Raw genomic sequence first — 22,911 nt, forward strand, 5'->3', positions numbered from 1 at the left:
GCTCTAAAGCACATGCCTGAGGGGAAGCACATTCCTGTGCACTCTGAAAAGCATGCTTACCTATCTTCCTTAAGATCCTTTCCACTTAGTGGTTGCCCTGACAAAAAATAGTACTTTTTGGACTACTTCTGAATGCTGACCCCCAGACTAACTGATGCTATCCCTATTGGCACAGCTGAGTGTGAACAGAAGATTCACAGTCCCAATGGCATCATCACGAGTCCCAACTGGCCTGACAAGTATCCCAGCAGGAAGGAGTGCACGTGGGAAATCAGTGCCACCCCTGGGCAGAGGGTCAAACTGGTGAGTCTCTGCCTTCCCTTCCTTTTCAGCTTTTCTTCCATCAAATCAGCTTCTCAAATGACTGCTCAGTGATATGAAACTGTTACTAAACTTTACTGTCAGTTTGCATCCCAGAGGTAAACTATTGTAAAAACTTGCTGAATCCTGTCCATTTCTGGCCAACAGGGACTACTCAGTGACATAGGGTTGTGATTTAAGTTTATGGTGATTGGAAATACTCTGTGCAGTGAAGGCAGGAGGAATGCTTTCCTCCTGTCAGACTTTACTATATCATTGTTGCAACTCATAAAACTTGTGCAAAGTTTTGGCAAATATGGCAGAGGCCATTTATACAAATTCCAATATATAGAAAAGGCAAAAATTTGAATTATGAACAGTCCTCTATACACACCTTTTCCTGTTCTGCTTTTTTTTTTGAGGAGGAAAAAAGATACAAAACCCATGAGAATCTGGATTTCTCATTTAAAAGTGGTTTCAAATTTTAACATAAGTAGAAGAGCAGCCTGGAGTAGATTTGTCAATTTGGTGTCCAGCTGGCTGAGGACAGTGCTGGTGTCCAAAGACAGGCCTAGCAGAGCTTAGATAGCTTTGCAGGTTTACTGAGGTTATGTGGCCTTTGCATGAGGCCAAAGGCACAGTCCTGCCAACAGGATTTTTGCTTTGAGCTCAGCCCCAGCATTTCTTCAACAGCTTATTTGCAGGACAGCCACAACAAAAGCTGGCCTTACATATATTTAAACTTCATATATTGATTTTTCAACTGTTTTGGAGCAAATAAAGCTAAGGAGAGAGACGCCTCTGTTTCAGAGGTAGAAGCAATAGCCAGTAACCATGCAGGGATGAAAGGTGTATTCCAATCTCATAACTACTGACCTTAGCAAACCCTAACCCCTTGTCCTGGTTTTGGCTGGGGTAGAATCAATTTTATTCACAGTGGCTGGTATGGGTCTGTGTTTTGGATTTGTGCTGAACAATGTTGATAATACAGAGATATTTTTATTATTGCTAAGCAGGGCTTATACAGAACCAAGGATATTTCTTCTGGCAAGGAAGTTGGGGGCGCATGGGAGGTTGGGGGGAGACAGGTGGCCCAAACTGACCACAGAGATATTCCAGACTGTATAGCTCATGATATCAAACCAGGGGAAGAAGGAGGAAGGGGATGGTATTTGGAGTGACGGCCAAACACATGCCTGCCCATGGGAACCAGTGAATTCATTCCTTGTTTTGCTTTACTTGTGTGTGCAGTTTTTGCTTTCCCTATTAAAATGTCTTCATCTCGCCCCACAATTTTTCTGTCTTTCACACTTCCAGTTCTCTCTCCAGTCCTACTGGTGGGGCAGTGAGCAAGCAGATGTGTGGGGCTTGGCTGCTGCCTGGGGTTAAACCACTCCTGTTACTAATGTGGTGCTAATGTGGGATTGTGTATTGATCCCTGTTTGCCAAAAGTAAAACAGTTGAACTGTACTAGAGTGGACGGTGGTGCTGGAGAATAAGTGGTGTGTGTGCTCTGTCCATTCCAAGGGTGAAAAATAGGTTTCCAATTCAGACAGCCTTCCTACTGCTGCTTCTGAGCAAGTATTCTTCACACTGGCTGAATAAACTAAAGCCAGCCAGGTATAGGCATATTACTGTTAAAGCTTTTCCATTACTAATACCTACAACAGGCAGAATTCCAACATTCAGATATCTTCAGCAAAATATTCCATGGTCTACTTTACAAAGAAAAGGGTTTTTAATTTTTTTTTTAATTGGCTTTTGCCAGTGGAACTGGAAAAATAGACAGAATTTTACTAGAGAGAATTTTCAACAATACCTCCATGACTGAGAATCTGAGATCTGCTCTTCTGTGCAAACCAGTAGAGTCAATTACTAAAGTCTGTGTGTACAATATCTTTAAGTTGTGTAGAACAGCAAGGTCCCATATCAGTATTATTAATACCATAATTCCACATTGGATGATTATTTTTTCTTTTACACTGTGTTTAAGTTTAATTTTCATAGTTTTCTTGTTCAAATTGAAGAAGTGAATTGGTTACTTCATGGTAACAAACCACAAGAATTGTGAGGCTGTGCTTTCTTTTTGAGTGAGGTATGTGTAGAGAAACTCCTCTTTTGTTGTGATTGCCCTCACTCTTCTAATCACTGAAAAGTGTCTTTCTGAATGGGCTGAATTCCAGTATTTGGTGCAATTAAGAAGCCTATGAAAAAGAAGGGTATGCACTTCAGAACTTTTAAATGAAGCATGTAGATAAAGATGGCTTTGAAAATATACATAGCAGAGAGAGTGATTTCCATGAGCTAATCAGCCGGATGTTTATAAGAGACAGACTTAAGTGTCCCATCCAGGCAGCTGTCCATAAGTGCCACCAACATATCTACTCGGTTGAGTGGTGTAGATAGAAAGGACTGGATGGTCAGAAGCTGTATGTAACATTTCTGAGCACCACTCCCACTAAGGAGACAAATCACATGGAATTAAAATAGTCATGGTGGGGTAGGAATTCAGAAGTATTTGTCCCAGGAAGAGAGGGTGTGATTTAATTATACTACCAGCTTTATTAGATCATCTGTGAACTCTGTTGGCAGCAACTATTCAGTTATGTTTAGCGGAAGTTTGTGTCAGTTCTCCTCTTTCAGACCTGCAAGGAACTGTCTGACCTTTAAAAAACTGAGGCTGTCTTTAGGTATTTTAAAATATCAGACATTTTGAGATTTTAAAGGACTATGCGCATTACGATCTGATTTTCCTTTAAAAAGTAAGTTCCTTGCATTCTCTTCAGAATTGCTGGAATAGATTGCTATACCCACAACAGATTTAGGACTTTTGCTGGTCATGTTTGAGGGACCCAATATAACATGTACTGTGCTTCTGCAGGCTTGGGAATCCCAGTGAGAAATCAAATACTAAAAATAATAGGTATGCCTTACAGTTCATAATGAGATATGCTTCGTGGAGAGGGTTTTTTCATGCTGGTGAGAAGTGAACAAAACAGATCTAATTTTCCTCTTAAAAAAATGAATTTCTGCAGGCTGCTCTTGGATCATGCCTATTGCTCCCATTGATTCCAAGTTGGCGAGACTCAACACTGTGTTTAACTAACTCCCTTACTGAGACTTAGTCTCTCAGCTTTCTGGGGTTTTCTTAATCCATCAGATTTTATTTCGGTATAAATGACAACACATAGTTGGCATCATAAAAGTAGGATGGCTGACCAGAATTTAAGAGCAGCAGGAGTGACTGCTGTACAGCTTTTTTTACTGCCTCTGCAGTTTCAGTCCCTTAATGTAAACCCCAAATTTTCACCGTGAAATGAACCTGCACCCAGTGTATCACGCAGCTCTTCACATAAATTAAGTGTTATTCTGAATATTGAATTTCTCTGGGAAAAAAACCTTTGTGTTATTTCTTTAGCTCAGCTTTTAATGTAAATTACCCATTTCATTTCACACTTTCAGGGTTCCACAAGTGATTTGGTAGGTCAGATTTGTTTTGGTGTACCAGAGAGAAGACTTAATTGTGATATTTGCTCAGCATTTGATAGTTCAGTTCTATTCCTTTTAATTATTGTTTCTTAATTCTATTCTGTTTGGGTTATGGGGTTTTGTTTGGGGCCTTCTGGGTTTTTTTTTATAAACAGTCAGCTACATGACTACTTATGAAAGCATGTGTACTTGGTGGTTTTATGCTGTTTTGTTGAACAAAATAGATTTTGAATTCCACCTTAAATTGTGGCTTACTCTATACAAAATTCACAAAGATGTATATTGCCTTCACAGTGTTTACATGAGGAGAAATTGCCAGATATTATGCTTCAGGGTTGTTGAAATTTAGCCCTGGTCAGAAAGTCTTATCTGAAAAATCAGAGATGTCCCCTTGAAATAAGTTTGTTTACATCATTCTAGTCTTGGAAGACAGTTTTCCAGATCTGAAATATGGGTATTACTTGTATGTGTGTTAACAGTTTCTGTCAGGCATGGCATACACTTTTTGGAAATGCCTGAAGTTTGTTCTGACAAACAATTAACACAATTTTGTTGTTTTTCACAATACTTTTGCTAGCAAAAATGTGACCTTAGCATGAAGGATGAAACCTGAAACATCATTAAGTTGTAAGAATAAAAAAATTAGATTTCTAAATGCTAGATTAGAAAATATAACTTTCATGCATGAACCTTCATGTGGAAAAATCATTCTCAGAGGATTTAGTTGCAGTGTGATGTAGGTTTTAGAAAAGGGCAGGGGGGGAGCCATTATGCTTTGCAGATGTTTCAATCAATCCTCAACAATGCAAGGAACAGTAACCTCTAACTTCCTGCTGCTTTGAATGCTTTGTGAAATTTGGAATAATTCTAAAAACAGTGCAAAATCAGCAGAAAGGCAGCAGTATTCTAGATGTAATATTCTCTTACAGGTAGTAGTTATAAAGATGCTAATGCCTTTCTGTATGAAGGGTGATGGACTCTTAAAGTTCAGTGTCTTAACTTTTATTCCAATAAAAGTTCAATAAGATCAATATGTTATTCAAATCTACAAGCTTGTAGAACAGTAATGTTAAATCTGTCATTTTAACTGCATCCTTGTATTCTATAACATATTAACATATGTACCATGTAAATACAGTCCCACAATGGGTAATTTTACTTTTCTTTCCCCTAGACATTCAATGAATTTGAAATAGAACAACATCAAGAATGTGCTTATGACCACTTGGAAGTGTTTGATGGTGAAAGTGAAAGATCTCCAATCCTGGGACGCTTATGTGGCAATAAGATACCAGATCCTCTCATTGCTACTGGAAACAAAATGTTCCTCCGCTTCATTTCTGATGCTTCAGTTCAAAGAAAAGGTTTCCAAGCAACTCACTCTACAGGTCAGAGACCAGGGTGTGCTTTTTACTAATAACTTACCCAATGTTCTTTAGTGGTAGATAGGCAGACTTTCACAGATGTAACAGCTGTATCTAATGAAGCCTTAAGCCCAGTAGGAAAAGTTTGAAATTGCAGAAAGCGTTCTCTAATATTTTAGATATTCCTTTCTCCCTGTCTCTCTCTCTCTCTCTCATAGGTGAGAAATTAAAGGGTGTTGAAACAGAGTCAAATGAGAAATGAGGTTCCTCAGGATTCATGACTTGAGATCATAAAAGATTGAATATCTTTTCACTGTATTTGTAATAACAACACTTAACTGGGACATGTGATGCACCTCCATTACTTTCCTCTTCTAATTTAAACAAAAATCTGGGTTTCATGTAAACAGATATTTCTTTTCTGTAGTGCTTAAAATTAAAGACAAACCAAAGAAGAATAAGAAAAAAACAACATTAAAGACTTTCTTAAGACCTTTAGAGTATAATGTTCTTCATATTTACCATTCAATTTTCTTGTTTGGCAGAAGTCACTGAAGTTGGAAACAGTGGTTTGTAATTGCATTTATAGAGTTTTTGGGACATTTTCATTGTATAGATTTTTTCCCCTGATGTTGCTTGGCTTACAGTGGCCTCTAGTGCTGAAGCTCTGAACATCCAGTGCCTGCAGTAAAACAAAAGGATTTAGGGTTTTTTTACCTTTATTTTAATCTTCAATTATAATGTCTGTCTTTACGTTCCAGACTTCATTCTTATTTATTCAGGCAATAAATAATTCAGAAAATATTTGATAAATATATATATTAGGAGATAAATTTTAAGGACAGGTAATAGTTACTAATAAAATTATCAAGGTAATGACTTTTATTACATTGTAATAAAATTTAATAATATAATAATATTATTGTAATATTACAAGGTTAATGTAATATGATACTACCCAAAGCATCCATCAAATTGATGTGTAATGCTCAGCTAAAAAGTCCTCATATATATCAATGCTGTCATTTTGTCTTTTTTTCTTTCTGATTTGTTCCAAATAATTCAATCTTTGGTAATTTAATTTTCCTTCCAGAGAAAGACAGTAGACAACAGTATATGAAATCTTTGTGATCTGAGCCTGGAAACTGAAAAGTTTAGCTACCTGTAATTCAGTTTGTTTTTCTTGTGGAAAATCCTCTTTTACAAGTGTGCAATGTTTTGTGTTCCCTATTACAGTAACATTTTCCCTTAGATAAAGAATTGGATAGAAGCAATAATTACCCATTTTAAATTACCTCAGAGTACATAGTTAAAGGTCAGAACTCTTGCTAGATCAGCTGTTGTAAAACTTCTGTCTCATTTATTGTCCTCACTTTCAGTTTGCAGAACTGGAGCAGTCAGAATGTGAACAAAGTTCAGATGTATACTCCCTAAATTCTAAAGATTGCAAGTTTTTTGATGACTTGCTTAGTTTTTTTATGTGTCTTAAATATGAAAACATTTATAGCATGGACAAGCATGTGCTTTTCTGAGAAACCAAGAAAAATAAAATCAGTTTTTAAGAATGCTATTAAAAAATTACAAAGTTTACCTTAAGAGAGGACATTTGTTTCTGTCAGCTGCTGTTGCACAGACTACTCCCTGAGATCAACCCTCATCTCTGGCACGTACCTGGAGGTGGTGTTTGAATGAGGGACAGCCCAGGTCTCACAGTGTGCTCCTCCAGCCTTGAGCCAAACACAGACTCTGTGTGAGAATTCTGTGAGAATCTCACCCCTGTGCTCTGGGCACGTGTGAATGAACAGATGCCTAACAAGTGTATGGGCAGAGGATTGTATCCTTTAGTTCATCTTTTCTAGGAAAAAATTATTGATGGTTTGCAATGGAAGTAGACAAGGTTGTGTTTGATCCTGTATGCCTGTGCAGGCAGACAGGGAGTGCTGAGGAAGCTGCTCCCGTCCCTTTTAACATGTTGGCAGAACTCATTCACTGAAAGGACTGGTCTAACACCACAGCAACGAACGAGTAACTAGCTTCTGTGCCCAGAGCTGTCTCTGCTGCTGCATTTCTGGCGTCTTCATGATTTAATGGCCCCTTATTATTCCATTGGATGCTGTCGATGATGATTTCCCTTCTATGACACTTTTTGGCTTGAAGCGCTATCCGATTTCCAAATTTCCATTTCATATTTCAGAAAACAGGATAAAAATGTTGCAGCAAATACAGTAAAGCTTAAAAAAAACTGGATAGAAAGGCTTCCTTGGGTGGAGTAAAACTTATAAAATGCTGTTTTGAAAGTGCAACACAGTTTTAGAAGGAGATTCTGTCATATTTTCCCCTCTCAGAAAAGGCATAACCCATTCAAGAGGAATTCATAAAATTGCTCCTGACAGAACATTAAACATCATTGCTCAGGGAGTGATCTGTCTGCCCTAACTCAGGCACCTAGTTCTCTTCTGGACAGCTTCATTTATGGTGCCTGGCCTGCAGCCACTGCTATAAGGAGGTTGCAGATCTACTGTAGGTCCTCTTCATATCTGTCAATGCTGGAAGGATATCTCAAACAAATTTGGATATCTCAGATGTCACTCACTTTAGAGGCCTGTGTTGCTTCCAAAGTAGCTGTAATAATTCAGTATGGGAGTGCTGAATCAAGTTTATAATCTTGTTTCATTAGTTCAGATGGTGTGGGTTTCAGCTTTTCCCAACTGTCTGGCCTGTTAAACAGTCAGGAAACTACTACTTTGATTTTGAAACTACTGCTTCTTATGTTTGTAAGAAGCCTAAAAGTCCCCAGAAAGGTCATGAAACATGACCTTTGTGCCTTAGATGGTCTAGAAAGAGTCTTTCACTGAAGCTACGAGATCACCATGGTTTTACAAGTTGGACATATTTCCTTGCAGTCAGAAGCAAACACCCTGCCTACAGCAGGGCAGCTGTGCCTGCACAATGGAAACCACAATGGCTCGGCTCTGGTACCAAGGCAGAGTAAGCAGGGCTGCTTGGCTCTGCTCTATTCCCTGCCTGTCCCAAGTGTCCCAGTCAGAGCCTCATTGTGCAGGCTGGACGTAGGCTTCTGAAACTGCAGCTTAATCCTTAAGAAACTGAAGATTTGGCTTGTAATTTATATTCTAAAATATGTGTCTATAATCTGTGGGAGAAGGGCAGGGGAGCAGGAATTGCTATTTTCTGTGGTTGTATGGCTACAACTTTCCTTTAAGCTCCTGTCCTCTGTAGCAAGCAGAGGGAAAGAATGCAGACAGTTCATTAAATGTTTTCTTGTTTGCAGCTGTTTGGTGTCTGAGGCACTGAGATGTTCCTAATGTTGGCAAGAGTCCAGTCAAACAAAAAGTAAACCCAAAACAACCTCCTCTCCCCTCAACCAAAAAAAAAAAAAAAAAAAAGAAATTCATAATAGGCAGAAAGACCAGTAAATTAGAATATCAATGAGAAATAACTGTTTGAACTATCTTTCTTGCTGATGTTTTATCATGTGCTCTTATTTGCTCTTTAAGAGCAAAAAAATTGAAATTTCAGATTGATCATGCATAATGGATTACTTATAAATTATATTTCCTGGTTTTATTCCTTCATTTCCTGCTTAAGAAAAAACCCACTCTTTTTAAAAAGTAAGGATTTGGTCATTACCATTATTAACTCTTAGCTGAAATGTGGTTTCTCACAATATAATAGTGCAATTGGTCATGTTTATTGTGGGTGGAGTCCCTGAAGTAAAATTCAAAGTGTCTAGTCACCAAAGCTTAGAAAGATTTGAATTTTGCTCTTTGTTTCAGGTTACTCTAAAATGATCAATCAATAATATCTACATATTTTTAAATGCAGGTAAAATTATCTGTTTATTTACAAAAATTAAATCTAAAATTGTGATTCTCAGTATTTTGTTCAAGCTCATGTGCACTTGATGTTTTATCAAGTGCTGTAAGAGATGAATTGTTCTTGATGAGAAACCAAACAAAATAATTTTGGTTTGCATTGAAATCTTCATACATGTAAAGTAATTAAGCCTGCATCGATCTTTTGGAAATATTATGCATTTTGGAAATAATGCATTTTTTCTTTTAAGTACAATTTTGTCTGTTCTTCTTTGGGTTCTAATAACACTTTTACGTATTTGTTTTGCACCTTATTCACCTGTATACTAAAGCTAATTAATATTTAAATTCTGAACTCTTTGGGCAGTTATAAACAAGCTCTAAAGCCCCACATCCAATTTATCAACTGCTTACAAATAGAGATTTATGCTAAAATAATGGCTTTGACAAAAGGCACAGATCTCCTGTCAAAGGCTTACCTCAAGAACAGTCTCTCAACTACAAGACTTTCTCTGGTAGCAGCAGCTTTCTCCTGGCCCACTCTTTTGCAGAGAAGGTCCTGCTCATGAACTACACAGCAGACAAGGCAGCAAGCTTTGCAGTGGTGTTTAATATTGAGCTGGCTCTCCAGGTGCCAGTTATGATTAAAGCCGACACTGCTGTAAAACAAAAGAGCTTTGCATTCAGTCACTGACTACAAGTGTGCTGGAGCTGATCTTACCCTATCACTTGCAAATGGTGTCATTAACTCCTATGGAAGCATCACCACTGAAATGTGGGTACCCTTACAGCAACTGTCTTGCTGAACACAGGAACGTTTCCAGTGCCTACCCAAAGATATCATACTGCTTAAGCCACATTCCTTTGGTCTTCCCCGTCTTTGTCCTTCACTTGAAAATTATGAGCTATGTTCAAGTGTCTCTAGTTATAAAAGAAAATTTATATAAGAAAACTCAGAATGATGGAGTTCTATTCATGCTGTGTGGTACTTCTTTCTCAGCTTGTTTGATTAACCTGCTTGTGACATTAAAATGCACTCAGCCTGAATGAGACTGGGCATCTATGAAAACAAAACACAAATTTGCACTGAATAAGCTTCTTGATCTTTTTTCCCCTCCATTTAGAATGTGGAGGTCGTTTGAAAGCTGAACTCAAGCCCAAGGACCTGTACTCACATGCTCAGTTTGGTGATAACAACTACCCAGTACAGGCAGACTGCGACTGGCTGCTGGTGGCTGAGCGCGGCGCTCGCGTCGAGTTAATGTTCCAGACTTTCGAGGTCGAGGAAGAGGCAGACTGTGGCTACGATTACGTGGAGCTTTTTGATGGTCATGATAAGACAGCAGTGAGACTTGGTCGATTTTGTGGATCTGGGGTAAGTAAATAGGTAGAAACTTTTTTATTTTTCATTTCTACAAAAAGAACAGGAAAGGCAGGATGGAGGAAGGTAAGGGTGGTGAGATTCAGTTTCTACACCTTATAGTAAAGGTACTAGATTATCTGCCTCATATATTAATGCATAAATTTGCAGGCTTGTAGTACAATCACTCCCTTGAAATATTTTCGTCAATAAATATTCTTACCTAGTTTTTGACCAAAGTATTGTAATGTTATGTTAAGCTTTAAGTAGCTGGCATTGGCATGTTTATCAGCACACAAAGAAAAGTTAGCAGATTTTTTTCCTTATAAAGAGAGAAACGCACCAGTGTTGAAAATTATTACATTAAAGTTCTTTGAATTGGAAAGAAGCCACATTTTAAAGTAGGAGGGGCAGCTGGGAAGTATTTAAAGTATGGTCATCGACTTTTAAATCTGATTTTAGGAAAAAAAAATGTGCTCCTAACTTGGGTGATTAATATGGACCTTAAGAAAACTGTGAAATCCTATATGCATTCTGGCACGTTTTAACTGTAAGACATAGAGAAAAATTGGCCAGATGACACCCTGAAAATGCTGTATACTGTTTCTCATTTTAGACTTGCATTGGTCTGCTGGCTGCCTGCCTTGGGGAGACTGGTGCAATGATCCCACAAGTCCTCATCAATTCTTTATATGTGTGCCAGTGCAAGCACACGTTTGCACATATGCTCTTTGGCTAGATAAAAGGCTTCAAAGACTACATAAGATGACAGGAGCTCTTAAGTACTTTTGTGTCACTTTTTTCAGCCTCTGAGCTGGATCAAACATCTTAGTCATTCAGACAAGTTACCTGTAAACTGGCTTAAATGCATTTAGTGCATTTTTGAACACTAATTAATGATGCACAAAAGGTGCTTGAGCTGTAGGGGATTTATTTTAAGGAAAATTATATAACTGAGTCTAAAATCTACTAATTTACACAAAACAATATTTTTCTTTGCAAGTTACCTTATTTTAGTAGAAGGGCAGTGAACAAGAAAATGGGCTGAATTATTGTCTTTTGAGGGTTTGGGGTGGAATGATTGTGCATTGGTGGTGGTTTGTTCTGATAATACGTAAATGAATGGCTTCAGATGTCACATAGGATAAATACAATTAAATAGAAAAGCTATTGAAAATGAAAAGCAAAATGAGCCAAACTGGAGTGGGAAAAATATGTATATTAGTACATATTACCACCTTCTCAACTTTTGAAGGAGAATTTGGTAGTTTAGCTGATACTTGTGATCAGTGTGCTTCAGTAATAAAACAGGACATCGTGAGGGCTGTTAAGAATAAGATAGAAAATAGGTATAGGCCTCTGTTGTTTATCTAAATCTAGAATATTGTATATGGTCCTGCCCTGTCACTTTCTTTCTGCAGCAGAACTAGAGAAAAAAATAGGAGTTAGGTTATTTCCTCAGTTTGCCTCTAGCCAATAACTGAGAGCACAATGAGATAGAACTGTTCTGCCTGATGATGTCATGTGGCATTGTATGAGACACAGTGGAATTACATGATGAGGTGTAGCAGGAAAGGAGAAATATTCATAAGGAGAAAAATAGTGTATGAATACAGAGTGGACAGATAATTTTTTTTTCTTTTTATTAATTTATTTTAGCCACCAGAAGAAATTTATTCAGCAGGAGAATCTCTTTTACTTCACTTTCACACTGATGATACAATCAACAAGAAAGGATTTCATATACGATACAGAAGTATAAAATATCCAGATAGCGTGCGCACCAAAAAATAACACAAGAACCTCTATGCCAGAAAAGAAGAGTGAGAAAGAACGCACAGTGAAAAGGAAGGAAGGCATGTAATTTTTTTTTAAACTGACATTATTAGCACAAATGATTAATATAAGTTCAGTTGACATGCTGACTTATAATACCAGAGACTGAAATAAAATAAAAGAAGAAACTCACCTACCCCAGTGGAATAGTCAGGATGGTGATGTGCAGGCTTCATACTTGACCGTCTCTGCAGAGCTTGTTAAAGGACTTTGCATGCAGGGAGAATAGAAAAGCTTTTGTTCATGGTCCAGTATTTGCTAGAACCTTGTGTGGATTCAATCAGTTTCATTCAGGGGAAGTGACCCTCTAGATCATTCCTCCTTCTGATAATAGTATGGTGTCTAGAAGGAAAAGAAGCTCTTTTAGGTCACACACTCAAAATACTGTCCTTCTACCTAGTTGCTTTGACTTTGAATCCTGCATACAGTGTGTACAAAGACTTGGAAGAAGATTTGAAATGGAGAGGCCTTCCTGCATTGCTCTGTTTTTTTTACAAATTCTCCTGTCATATCAGGTTATCAGTGTTTTGAAACTGGAAAAAACCTACTTCTGCAACATAACTGATCTATAGAGTGTTTTGTTTTACTAATGACTGAGAAGTCTGAACTGTTACATCAGTCATCACTAGTGACCACTCACTAGCTGATTGAATTTTAATGCTGTAAGTGTCTGAAAATGTTTGGTTTACTGGTTAAGTAAGCTATCTCTGATGATGTGCTCTTATTTTGCACTGAATATAGAAAGAGACTGAAATGAAAACCTGTCCTGAATCAAAATCTGTATCCATGAGAAAGAGAAATGGTCAAGGATCATCTGAAACTCCTCCTACTGAATATTTTTTCAGCAGTACAAATAAAGCTGCAAAGCTTTATTTCTTCGGACCTTTTTGTGAATGAGCTGTTTGCCTGATTCAGTTACTCAGAAATGGAGCTGCAGTAGTGTCCAAAAGACAAGTTTCCCAAAGAGGTTTTTGTTAGTTTTTTTTCCTAAGAGTAAGACTATCCATGATGGTGAAAAAAGCAAAACGAAACAACAGACCCAGGATCTTTTTGATTTCAAGTGTGAATTCCTATGGTGCTATTCCATAAACATTTAAAAAAAAAAAAACAAACTAAGAAGTTTTAGGCTTTTGAGCCAACAGTTTGCAGATCACGAATGTCTCACCATACCTGGCTGCATCTGGAGAGGAAAGGCTTTACTGCTCCGATGGAAAGTGGGTTGCAATGGCAGTGCTATTCCTGTGGAACAACTACTATTATTGCCTTAGAATCCTCGCACACAATCAGACAGATCTTCCTGTAGATACACTCCTAATTTGATAAATAATTTGACAACTCAAGCATCTTAGCATACACTAACAAAAGGATCTTCAAGCAAAAGCCCCATCTGCAGAGAGAGATCATCTGCTGTAAATACAGAGACCTGCTTTTGATGTAGAGATATGTTACATTTAGAACTGAGATATTCTATGTGCTTTAGGCCGTACATGGCTCTAGTCATAATGTATATGCATTATGTAAGTATTGTATGAATGAGTGCTCCAGGAGAGTGAGAGGTATTGTATGGGTGAATATGGAATTGTTTCTTTATGTGCCAAGTTCTATCAGGACCCTGTTTGACTGTAGCAACTTTTCTTTAAAGGCTTCATAGACAGATAACAAGGACTTCTAGTTTGCAAGAATCAAGTTTAAATGAAGTATTATGTTTCACTTACAAGAAATATTATTTTGATATCCTTTGATGTAAGTTGCTACTCAAATTAGCTTAGTTTTTGTTTCCTTCTATGAACATACATTGGCACTAATAAATCTGACCTTTTTTTATAAAAATAAAAACTGAATGTCTGTATAGGTCTCTTTGCTTGTTTTAACAGCCCTGTTATTACTCATATATATTTTTCTTTTTAGATAGCTGATGTGTGTGAAGTTCAAAAATGTAATAATTTCTGATGTTTTATAAGGCTGCTCCACTGTCTTTTTGGCTCATTTTTCAGGTTGTTTGATCAAGAAATGAACTACAAACATTTTATCCAAGGTCTTTTACTACAAAGTTCAGTCAGAGATATTACTAAAGTTAAAAAAATAAAATGTGTATTCTTGATGTTGTTACATAATTTATCAGCTGGGTGAAATTCCAATGCTTGAATTTCTGAAAGGAAAGCAAGCAGCAGCAGAAGCAGTGTCTCCCTGGCATGGTTAATCAAAAGCAACTGGGAAAGTCTGAGGCTGAGAGCAAATGCAAGTTTCCATGCTATCTTATTTTCCACTTTTCCGTTCTCATCTCCCCATAATATTTTCTCTCTCTCTGTTTGCTAAAGCCTTCCTTTTCTCTAAATTTACCTTTCTTATTCCCCTCAGGATTACTCTAATAACCACAGGGTTGAGCCAAGATCATTACTTTTTGGAAAGGTTTCTTTTGTTGCTGTTGATTCATGCAGGCCCCTGTATAAATCCTGCTGTCCTATATTAAATAGTGCAGCAGGAATGGACAGAGAACGGGTTGGACTGGGGGCAACACATTATGATGTATTTCCAAAACCCTGTGGAAGGTGATTCTTTATGGTCATGTCAAAGTATTGCTTTTGAGCACAGCATTGCTGGGATTTTTTCACATGGGATATGTAGAAGTCAGAAGAGAGTAGTTGCCATAACTTTACATACAAAGTTTGATTTTACTTCTCTGATTGGTTATTCCTTTGTAGATCTCATATACTTCAGAGTGATGAAAATGCAGAAAGTGTTCTTAATGATTATCTTGCTGATAAATAGACCATATGGGTTCTATCTTCTCACTGGCCATGATCCTAGTCAGTGCCTCGTGGCCCTATCAGATGCTATTAAAAACACAGCTATTTACAAGTCCTAGGAGGTTTTTCCTGATGTAATGAAAAATGACATATGCAATGAACTCCTCCCTTATAGGGGAAGTATGCCTTATAACTAACCTAACAATAAGAAAATAATGAAAAAATAATTTATTTTTATTTTTGAAATTGTGAAAAGCAGTGTGGCTTATCCACATGTGCAGTTCCAGCTTTGAGATCTAGTTACAGTGCATTTACTGGCAACATTCCCATCAGGGTGAAGAAGATGCTTATTCTGCTTCCTATTTGACACAAACTTTTTTTACTGTGGTAAAATCACTGGATTTAAATTACTTTTTCTGGAGCATATCATAAAGTTTTCTTCTCAACTACATAAAGAGCTTCTGATGTGCTGAGTATTATTCTTTAATGTTAAATTCAGCATAAAGTGTTATTTTGATAGAATGTACTGGTCTGCATGGCTGACAGGCTCTTGGACAATTTAAGTCTGTGGCAGACCAAATCCTGTGATCAATATCACACTCAGATAAGAGGGAGGGTAAGGGATGTTTGTGAGAGGCTTTCCTAGTGTCCTTAAAAACCCCTAAACAAACAAAGAGAGAAAAAGGTTAAAAAGAGTAAAAGTCACCAGTGCAAGCAGTTAAAATGGTTGCCTGACATACAAGCTGTGGAGGTCAAGCTGAAGTGAATAAAGCAAGGTAGGTGCACACACAGCAGATTTTCTGTACTTTGCTGGCCTTTTGTTATAGTCTACATCTTATTTGAGTAATATTGCCTTGCTGTGAGACCCATGTGAGTTGACCGAAGCATGGGTGAGAGCCAAATCATATCCTTAACACAGTATTGCAGCGTTACTTTTTCATTTGAAGCAGATTGCTTTTGAACCACTGCAAAAATTAAATTCATTGGATGGAAGCTTTATCCGCCTGAGGAATCAGTTTTGCACTTTTGCTATGCTGTTGGGGTGCAAGTGGCACACCCGGTTTGTTCTAACAGAGGAAATTGTTGTTGACCTCACAGGCTGTGTGTGTGTGCTGCCCTGTGTGCTGCACCCACCACAGAGAGTGGTCACTGCCGAGGCTCACTGGAACTTATATAATTAAATGGTTATGTTCTGCCAAAATGTACAGATCTCAGAGTTTAGAGACCTGATATGTGTATACAATTTCAGGAAAGTATTCAGTCTTAAAATAGACCTGGCCAGTAACCAGAGGAGAATTTTGCTTTGACTTCAGGTCTGAAGTTGGGTCCAAATGAATAATAGGAGGGGGTGGTTTATATCACATTAACATACCTGATCGTACAGATTGGCAGAGCCTTGCCAAAGGACTTGCTCTGATTTTGGTTTTATCATTGCTGATTGTGATTCAGTTATTAATTAGTCAGTCAAAAAAAAAAAAAGAGGATCCAGGACAAAGTCCCTGAAAAGGCAAAATATTAAGCTATCACAGATACAACTACATTACATTAAAAAAAAAAAAAGGTCTCTAAAGTCAGCATTGTTACTGCTGATAATTGATATATTATTTTTTCAATGCATCCTTCATATTCTTTAAAAATGCTTTAAAAATTATTTAAAAATGCTTTATGATGTATGGCTTTCACCTACCTAGGGAACAGTTAGATGACTAATTGCATTGGTTAGTGAATTTTTCAAACAGAGAACTGAAGACAACCTAAGAAATGGATTGCTTTGGTTCCTAATCACATATATCTAGAGTAACTATCCATTTGTGAGAGGGAGTAACACTGGGCTATAGCTCTTACAGGTTGAGGTTTTTTGCCTCTCTAGAACTATCAAGTGTAGTATCAAGCTCTAAACTGTATACTTGGGACAACATTTTAATGTTACTCTGCTTGATTTAATTCAATTTAATTTAATTAATCAAAATAATAAGCAGCTGCTTAATATTTTTTCATGGAATTGGGAAGGATGAAGTCTGATTAAAACAAAAAGAACAAAGGAAAATGCATTTTGGAAGTTAGAAAATGTTCTTATTTTCCCTGATTTTTCATTCTGAGTTCACAAAGAAAACAAGTGGCAAAAAATATTTACGGGGTACAGTGGTATTGGGTGGACAGCAAAAGGAGACATTAGCAAAGCTTGAGTCTCTCTGTTTGGATCCCATTTCTGAAATTGTTTCCCCTGGTTTTTATTTGTAACCTATCAAATCTCATATAATGCAAGATTAAGTGATATGACAGACAAAAAGACAGATGACAGGGTTTTTGTGTGTATGAATGTCTTCAATGTCCTTCAGTTGTAGTAATTCTTCCTGTGTTGTTACAACTACTGGAAAGGATCCCTGAATCTGTGCGTGTGTGTTAGAGGATGTTTACTGTGTGATAGCAACATCTGAAATACAAGGAATGGTGATAATCATTAGTAATATAAAATCTTTCAGAGCATGCTCTCCTTCCACAGTAATGTTTTCTAGGGACATGTCAGATAAGTGTCTACACAATGAAATGTAATGAAGGGAAGTTGTAGCGAAAAAGGAAAGACGAAAAAGACATTTTGGCTTGAATATGGCATGTCATGCATGGAGTAGAGTCAGATTATTTAGAACATGTTACAAGAATATATGTGGGAGTGAAAAAATGAATCTGAACAATACAATATTAAAGCTGAGTGTCAGGAGACCTTTTAGTGTTAGAGACAGAAGTTTCCCAGGGATGATAGTCCCATCTCTCAAATATCAGGAGCCATATCATACAGAGTGTTGTCTAATGGAGAGAGAGCAATACCCAAAGGTGCCTTTCAGTTATGAAACTCTGCTCAAATTTGTGCAAAACATTTGCTATATGTTCAATTAATTTAATAGTAATAGAATTAGACTTTTGTAATAGAAAGAACTGTAGCTAGTGAAGACAGAAACACTTCTATTACAATAGATAGGATACAATAATGACTCACATCTGCAACCTTGAGTAATTATCTTGAGTAATAATTCTCTAGTAGAATATTAATGTATAGCAGGTGTTGACAGTTGTTGAGATGCGTTTACGGAATTGATGTTCCGAAGAGCTGCATGGACAAAAGCTGATTTCTTTGAGACATCTTTACTAATGTCCTTGCCTTTCTTACTTTATTGCTGTTTCTTGTTATGGTCATGAGACAAATGGTTTTAATTACTAAAATCCAGAGCCTTGCCTATGCTATATAGCTAGAGCTGAAAATATTACCTCTTGACCATTAATTAATTGCTTGAAAATTCTTATTGTTATTATGTCAGCAAAGGCAAAGTTATCGTAAAGACATTGAATAAAACATTTTAGGAATATTTCTAGGTAATCACAGTAGTAACTCAATTTTTATCTAATTAATGTGAAACTTCCTTGAGGTTGCTGCACCATTGACATAATACTTGTTAAAATGTGTATTTTAGAGCCAACAAATCCTGAATTTTCTTAGTCAGTTTGCCCTGTAGGTCATAAAATTACATTAGTGTTAATTTTATTTTACAACTGTTTAAAGTATGGGCTGATTCATGATATCATTGGAAGGAGTTGTTTTTTGTTGGCTTTATTTTTTAATGCTATAAAGGAAGGTCTTAACATTTGGGAAATTTAGTGAGGGCTAAATGAATTTAGTGCGTGGTAACCCACCATTATGCCTATTAATGGTGAGAGAGGAAGAGATGCGAACAGGGAGGGGCAGCTCTCAATGTTGTTTCACAAAATCTGGGTCTTCTCAAATTCTCTATTGCAAACTGTGTGTTAGTGTTACATTTATGTACAGCCACGATGAAAGTTCAGCTGAGAATTTTTCAAAGTACTTTTGTTTCAGGAAGCTTTGAGAAAATATTGATTCTAATTAGACTAGCTGTATAAATAAAAGTCAGACTTTTAGTATTTTTTTTATTTTTATTTTAGAAGCATTGATTCCAAGTCTTTCTCGGTGTTGGTTTGTCAGAACTAGGGAGGAAAGGCTCTTGGGATTGCCTTTCTAAAAGGTCCTTGGCCTGAGGATCTCCTTTCCTGAGGAGACAAACAGGGAAGATGGTTAGTTCTCCCCTTGAAAAGACAGTAGGCAATCCATGTATTGATGGTTTTTACCCAAAAAAAACCTTGGATTTTTGTTGGATTCAGTGTATCACCCTGAAAACAATAGAAAAAAAATACTTAGAAATATAAATTGGGTTAAATTTGTTTACTTTATACTGAGACTTCTTAACCAAAGTCAACCAGTAGCTAAGACATTTGTCAGAAGTAAGATTACATATGTGCTGTTACCTCTCTTCCTTTCCTTGAGAACAGCATATATCCTGTCTCTTCTGAGAAGCCACAAATTCACTGCTTTTATTTAAAATCTCAAAACAAATGACATTGCAAGTGCAACTTGGAGCAAAAAAGGTTTTGAATCTCTAAGCTTCAGTTGCTAAAAACAATTTGACATTGTCACAATGTGCTTTCATAAGGAACTCCTGAATCTGAAAACAGCATTTGACTACAGTGTAGAATGACTGAGGAAGAACAGAAAAACGAAATGTTGTGATAAAATACAGTGATGTTATTGCTTCTGTGCATAAGGGAAGACCTTTATTTTTTTATTTTATTTTTACTTTTGGTCATGGTCTTCATAGAAGTTTGCATATGAATACAGAAAATACCCCAAACGTGTCCTTTAAAATCCCTTATTCTGTGTGAAGTTGTTGAATGAAGAACAGCTGTTTGCATCCTAAGTGAGATTGATTGTTTCAAGTGAAAGGAAAAAAAAGTCTCTGGAAATAGCGTTCAAATGAAAAATGTATGCTATTGCCAACATCCCCAGTGCTTGATGTCCTTCCAAAAAGGAGGACTACAGTTGCCTGTTACGGCACTTCATTAAATACTGTGTTTTGATACAAGTCACCTGAGGAATCCTTCAGAATTTGTTGTTCTGTTTCCCACTTCATTTATTCAAAGTGTAAGAAACACAGTGGAAATCAGACATGAGCTTGTAGCAAAATTTATGGTAGAATAACATCAGGATTGCATTTTGAAATGGATCCCTGGCATGAACAGTAGAGTTCTGAAAGAGACCTACAGTTACCCCAGCCTACATTCACATCTTGTCTGTTTTGTATTTTGTCATATTTCTTCACTGAACTGAATTCCCACACAGAAAATCATTTATCAAGATGCTTTTTAAAAGTTGGTTTCATCTTTCCCACTGGAAATTTCTGTTGAGGGAAATTGTCTCTTCTAGACAATCATAATTAACTGCTCTTTAATTAGGCATGAAGAAGGGAGAGACTTTGTTTATGCTCATTTCAGCTAAATCCTAGTGGCTAGCATGGCATAGTTTGTGACATTGTTTCTTTTGATTATTCCCTTATGGACTTTGAAATAAATTGTGAGTGCTTTGAAGAGGATATGTTGGAATGACTGAGTATGAGTGAGTTTTATGTTCGTTAGCTGGCTTCTCTTATTTTATTAAAGTGCAGCAATTTCCATTCTATTCCTGCATGTTCTAATATATTTCAGTGCAAGAGTAGCTCAGCAACTACTATTTCATTCTCTAGCATGCCTCTGTCCATACAGCAGTGCAAGTTGTAAATGGCCAGTGTCACAATCTTGTCTGTAAGATAAAGACTCTGATAAGCAGAGTCTTCAGTCACCATTCAGCCACTAAGAAGAAGCAAAAATTACATAAAGAACAGCATTAAAGAGATAGTATTTCAGCAGGTTTTTGTAAGGAAAAATAAAAAGGCCAAATAAAGAAATTGAAAATTAATCTAGGGGTGAGAGAAATCTAATAAATACAGGAGGAAATGGAAAATAGAAGACCTTACTTTCTTAAACTGGTCCTTTCCTGTTGTAAAGAATATGTGAATGGCAGGACAAAACCAAGGCTAAGAAAAATGCGAAGAGGTTTGTGGTGGGTTTAGCTACAATGGAGTTAGTTAATTTTCTTCAGAGTAGCTGTCTTTTGGATTTGTTCTGGAAACCCTATTGATCACACAGGGATGTTTTTGTTATTGCTAAGCAGGACTTGCACAGAGTCGGTGCCTTTTCTGCTCCTCACCCCACCCAGCCAGTGAGGAGGCTGGGGGGTGCACCAGGAGTTGAGAGGGGACACAGCTGGAACAGCTGATCCCAGCTGACCAAAGGGATATTCCCTACTATAAGACATCATGCTCAGCAGTAAAAGCTGGGAGAAGAAGGAAGGGGAGGACATTTGCAGTGATGGCTTTTAAATTCTGCACCAAGGGCACATTTCATGCAAAATGGAGGTAGAAATAGTGGTTGTGGCCAGGCACTCCACAAAAGCTTCAGGGACACTGGTAGAGGTAAAAGCATTTCACTGAGGTTTCTTTAAATACCAGTCATGTTGTTATTTTTCACATTTTTCTATTGATCACAATATATCACCTAACTGCATTTGGCTTAGATTGGTGGATGAGTAGCAAACCTTTCCAGGTCTGAAACAAACTTTGTTACATTTTTTTCTTTTTTTGTTCTGTTCAGTATGGTTTTAGTGCTTTTTACCTTATTTTTATGAAATCTACAGACTACAGCACTCTTCTCATGGCCTGTGCCAGGACCATGTGTCATTCATTTGGGATCATGTGGTCAACATAGGTAACGTCTAGTCTGATTTATAGAGCTGATGATTGCTATTAATAAGCATCAGACTTCTTCAGTAATTTTATTGCTGTATACCATAGCAGGGCCTAATAGCCATATCCAGCCAATCTGTGTTTTTCCAAGGTCTGTTTTTCATCCTACAACCCTATCCAAAATACCTGTACGTGACTCAAAAAAAGAGATAGTATCAAGTCATTAATTAAAACTTGTAAGAAAATTTGTTCCCGCAACTAAAGTGGTTTGAAATAACTTTATGATATGCTGCAAAAATGCAAATAATAAAGATGAAACATTTTTTCCTGAAATGCTATTAGCTTTTACTACTTTATGTGATGATTTAACCCAAGATAATGTGGAATTTTGCAATTTTTTGCTATTCCCTCAGAAGGCATACCATGTCTAAGACTAGATAGACACATATACAAAAATGGGATAATGTAGTTGTTGTCACATCTATGGAAGTAAGAAATGCAACAAAACCTTCCACTGGATTCTATATTTTTCATATCCATTACAAAGTAAATCACCACCAGCTTTCCTTTGGAATTTTCTTTGACAAACGCTGGACAGAGAAATGCCTTGTGTGCTTTCTACCACTGCACATTTGTCGTTAAAGCTGGTATCAGAAGGAAAAATAATTTTTTGTTTGTATGTTGAGAAATGTAAATTAATAAATGTAAATAAAAGTGGTCATGTAGGTTTGGGGGTTGTTGGATTTTAAAAATTTTATTTCCTACCAGGCAAAATTTTAGGAATATTTCCTTTAATTTTATATGTTTCAGCCTATCAGTTCACTCTGCCTTTTTTCCCAATACACAGTTTATCCATTTGTATCTCTAGAAGCAAAAACATTTTTCTTACTGGAAGCCAGTCTGTCTTCCCTCTGATTTCACTTGTGTGTAGTTTTCACAGAAGAAATATTTTTATCTGAAATGCAGTCTTTTCTAATCTGAATTTAGAGCACTTTATGATTTAGCAATTTGCTTTTCTCCTGTCTTAAATATTTATTTAATCTGAAGATTTATTAATGTTATGCCTTTTATTTTTAAGCCTGCACTTAACTCGGGCTGCCAAAGGTCCTTCTGCTTTTCTCATTTCCTCTAAATTCAAAGATAGTCCATATTTCTTATAAATCTACTTCCTTATTTATCTGCCTGTCAATCATTATGTCTCTTGGGACCACTAGGAAATCAGGTCTTTTTAGCTCTCTGTACAGCTTAAGTAATGAAGTTCTGCTCTGGAGTTGTGCAGGTCAGAATTTGACCCTTGCAGTTTATCACCCAACATCCTTCCGGATTGAAAAGACTTTAGCACCATTTATCTACTTATTT

General features: G+C 36.9%; 1 protein-coding gene across 1 annotated transcript in view; it reads left to right on the forward strand.

The window, feature by feature from the left end:
• Positions 1 to 13,976, forward strand: part of TLL1 (tolloid like 1) — a 123,909-nt gene extending 109,933 nt beyond the window's left edge. The window contains exons 18-21 of the mRNA XM_041427909.1: positions 176 to 303; positions 4,964 to 5,177; positions 10,111 to 10,361; positions 12,006 to 13,976. Of these exons, the coding sequence (XP_041283843.1) occupies positions 176 to 303; positions 4,964 to 5,177; positions 10,111 to 10,361; positions 12,006 to 12,140 (728 nt within the window). The 3' untranslated portion in view covers positions 12,141 to 13,976. The remainder of the gene's footprint in view (positions 1 to 175; positions 304 to 4,963; positions 5,178 to 10,110; positions 10,362 to 12,005) is intronic.
• The last annotated feature ends 8,935 nt before the right edge of the window (positions 13,977 to 22,911 follow it).

This window comes from Onychostruthus taczanowskii, unplaced genomic scaffold (genome assembly GCF_017590055.1).
Source record: "Onychostruthus taczanowskii isolate IOZ18803 unplaced genomic scaffold, ASM1759005v1 scaffold12, whole genome shotgun sequence".
NCBI lineage: Eukaryota > Metazoa > Chordata > Aves > Passeriformes > Passeridae > Onychostruthus > Onychostruthus taczanowskii.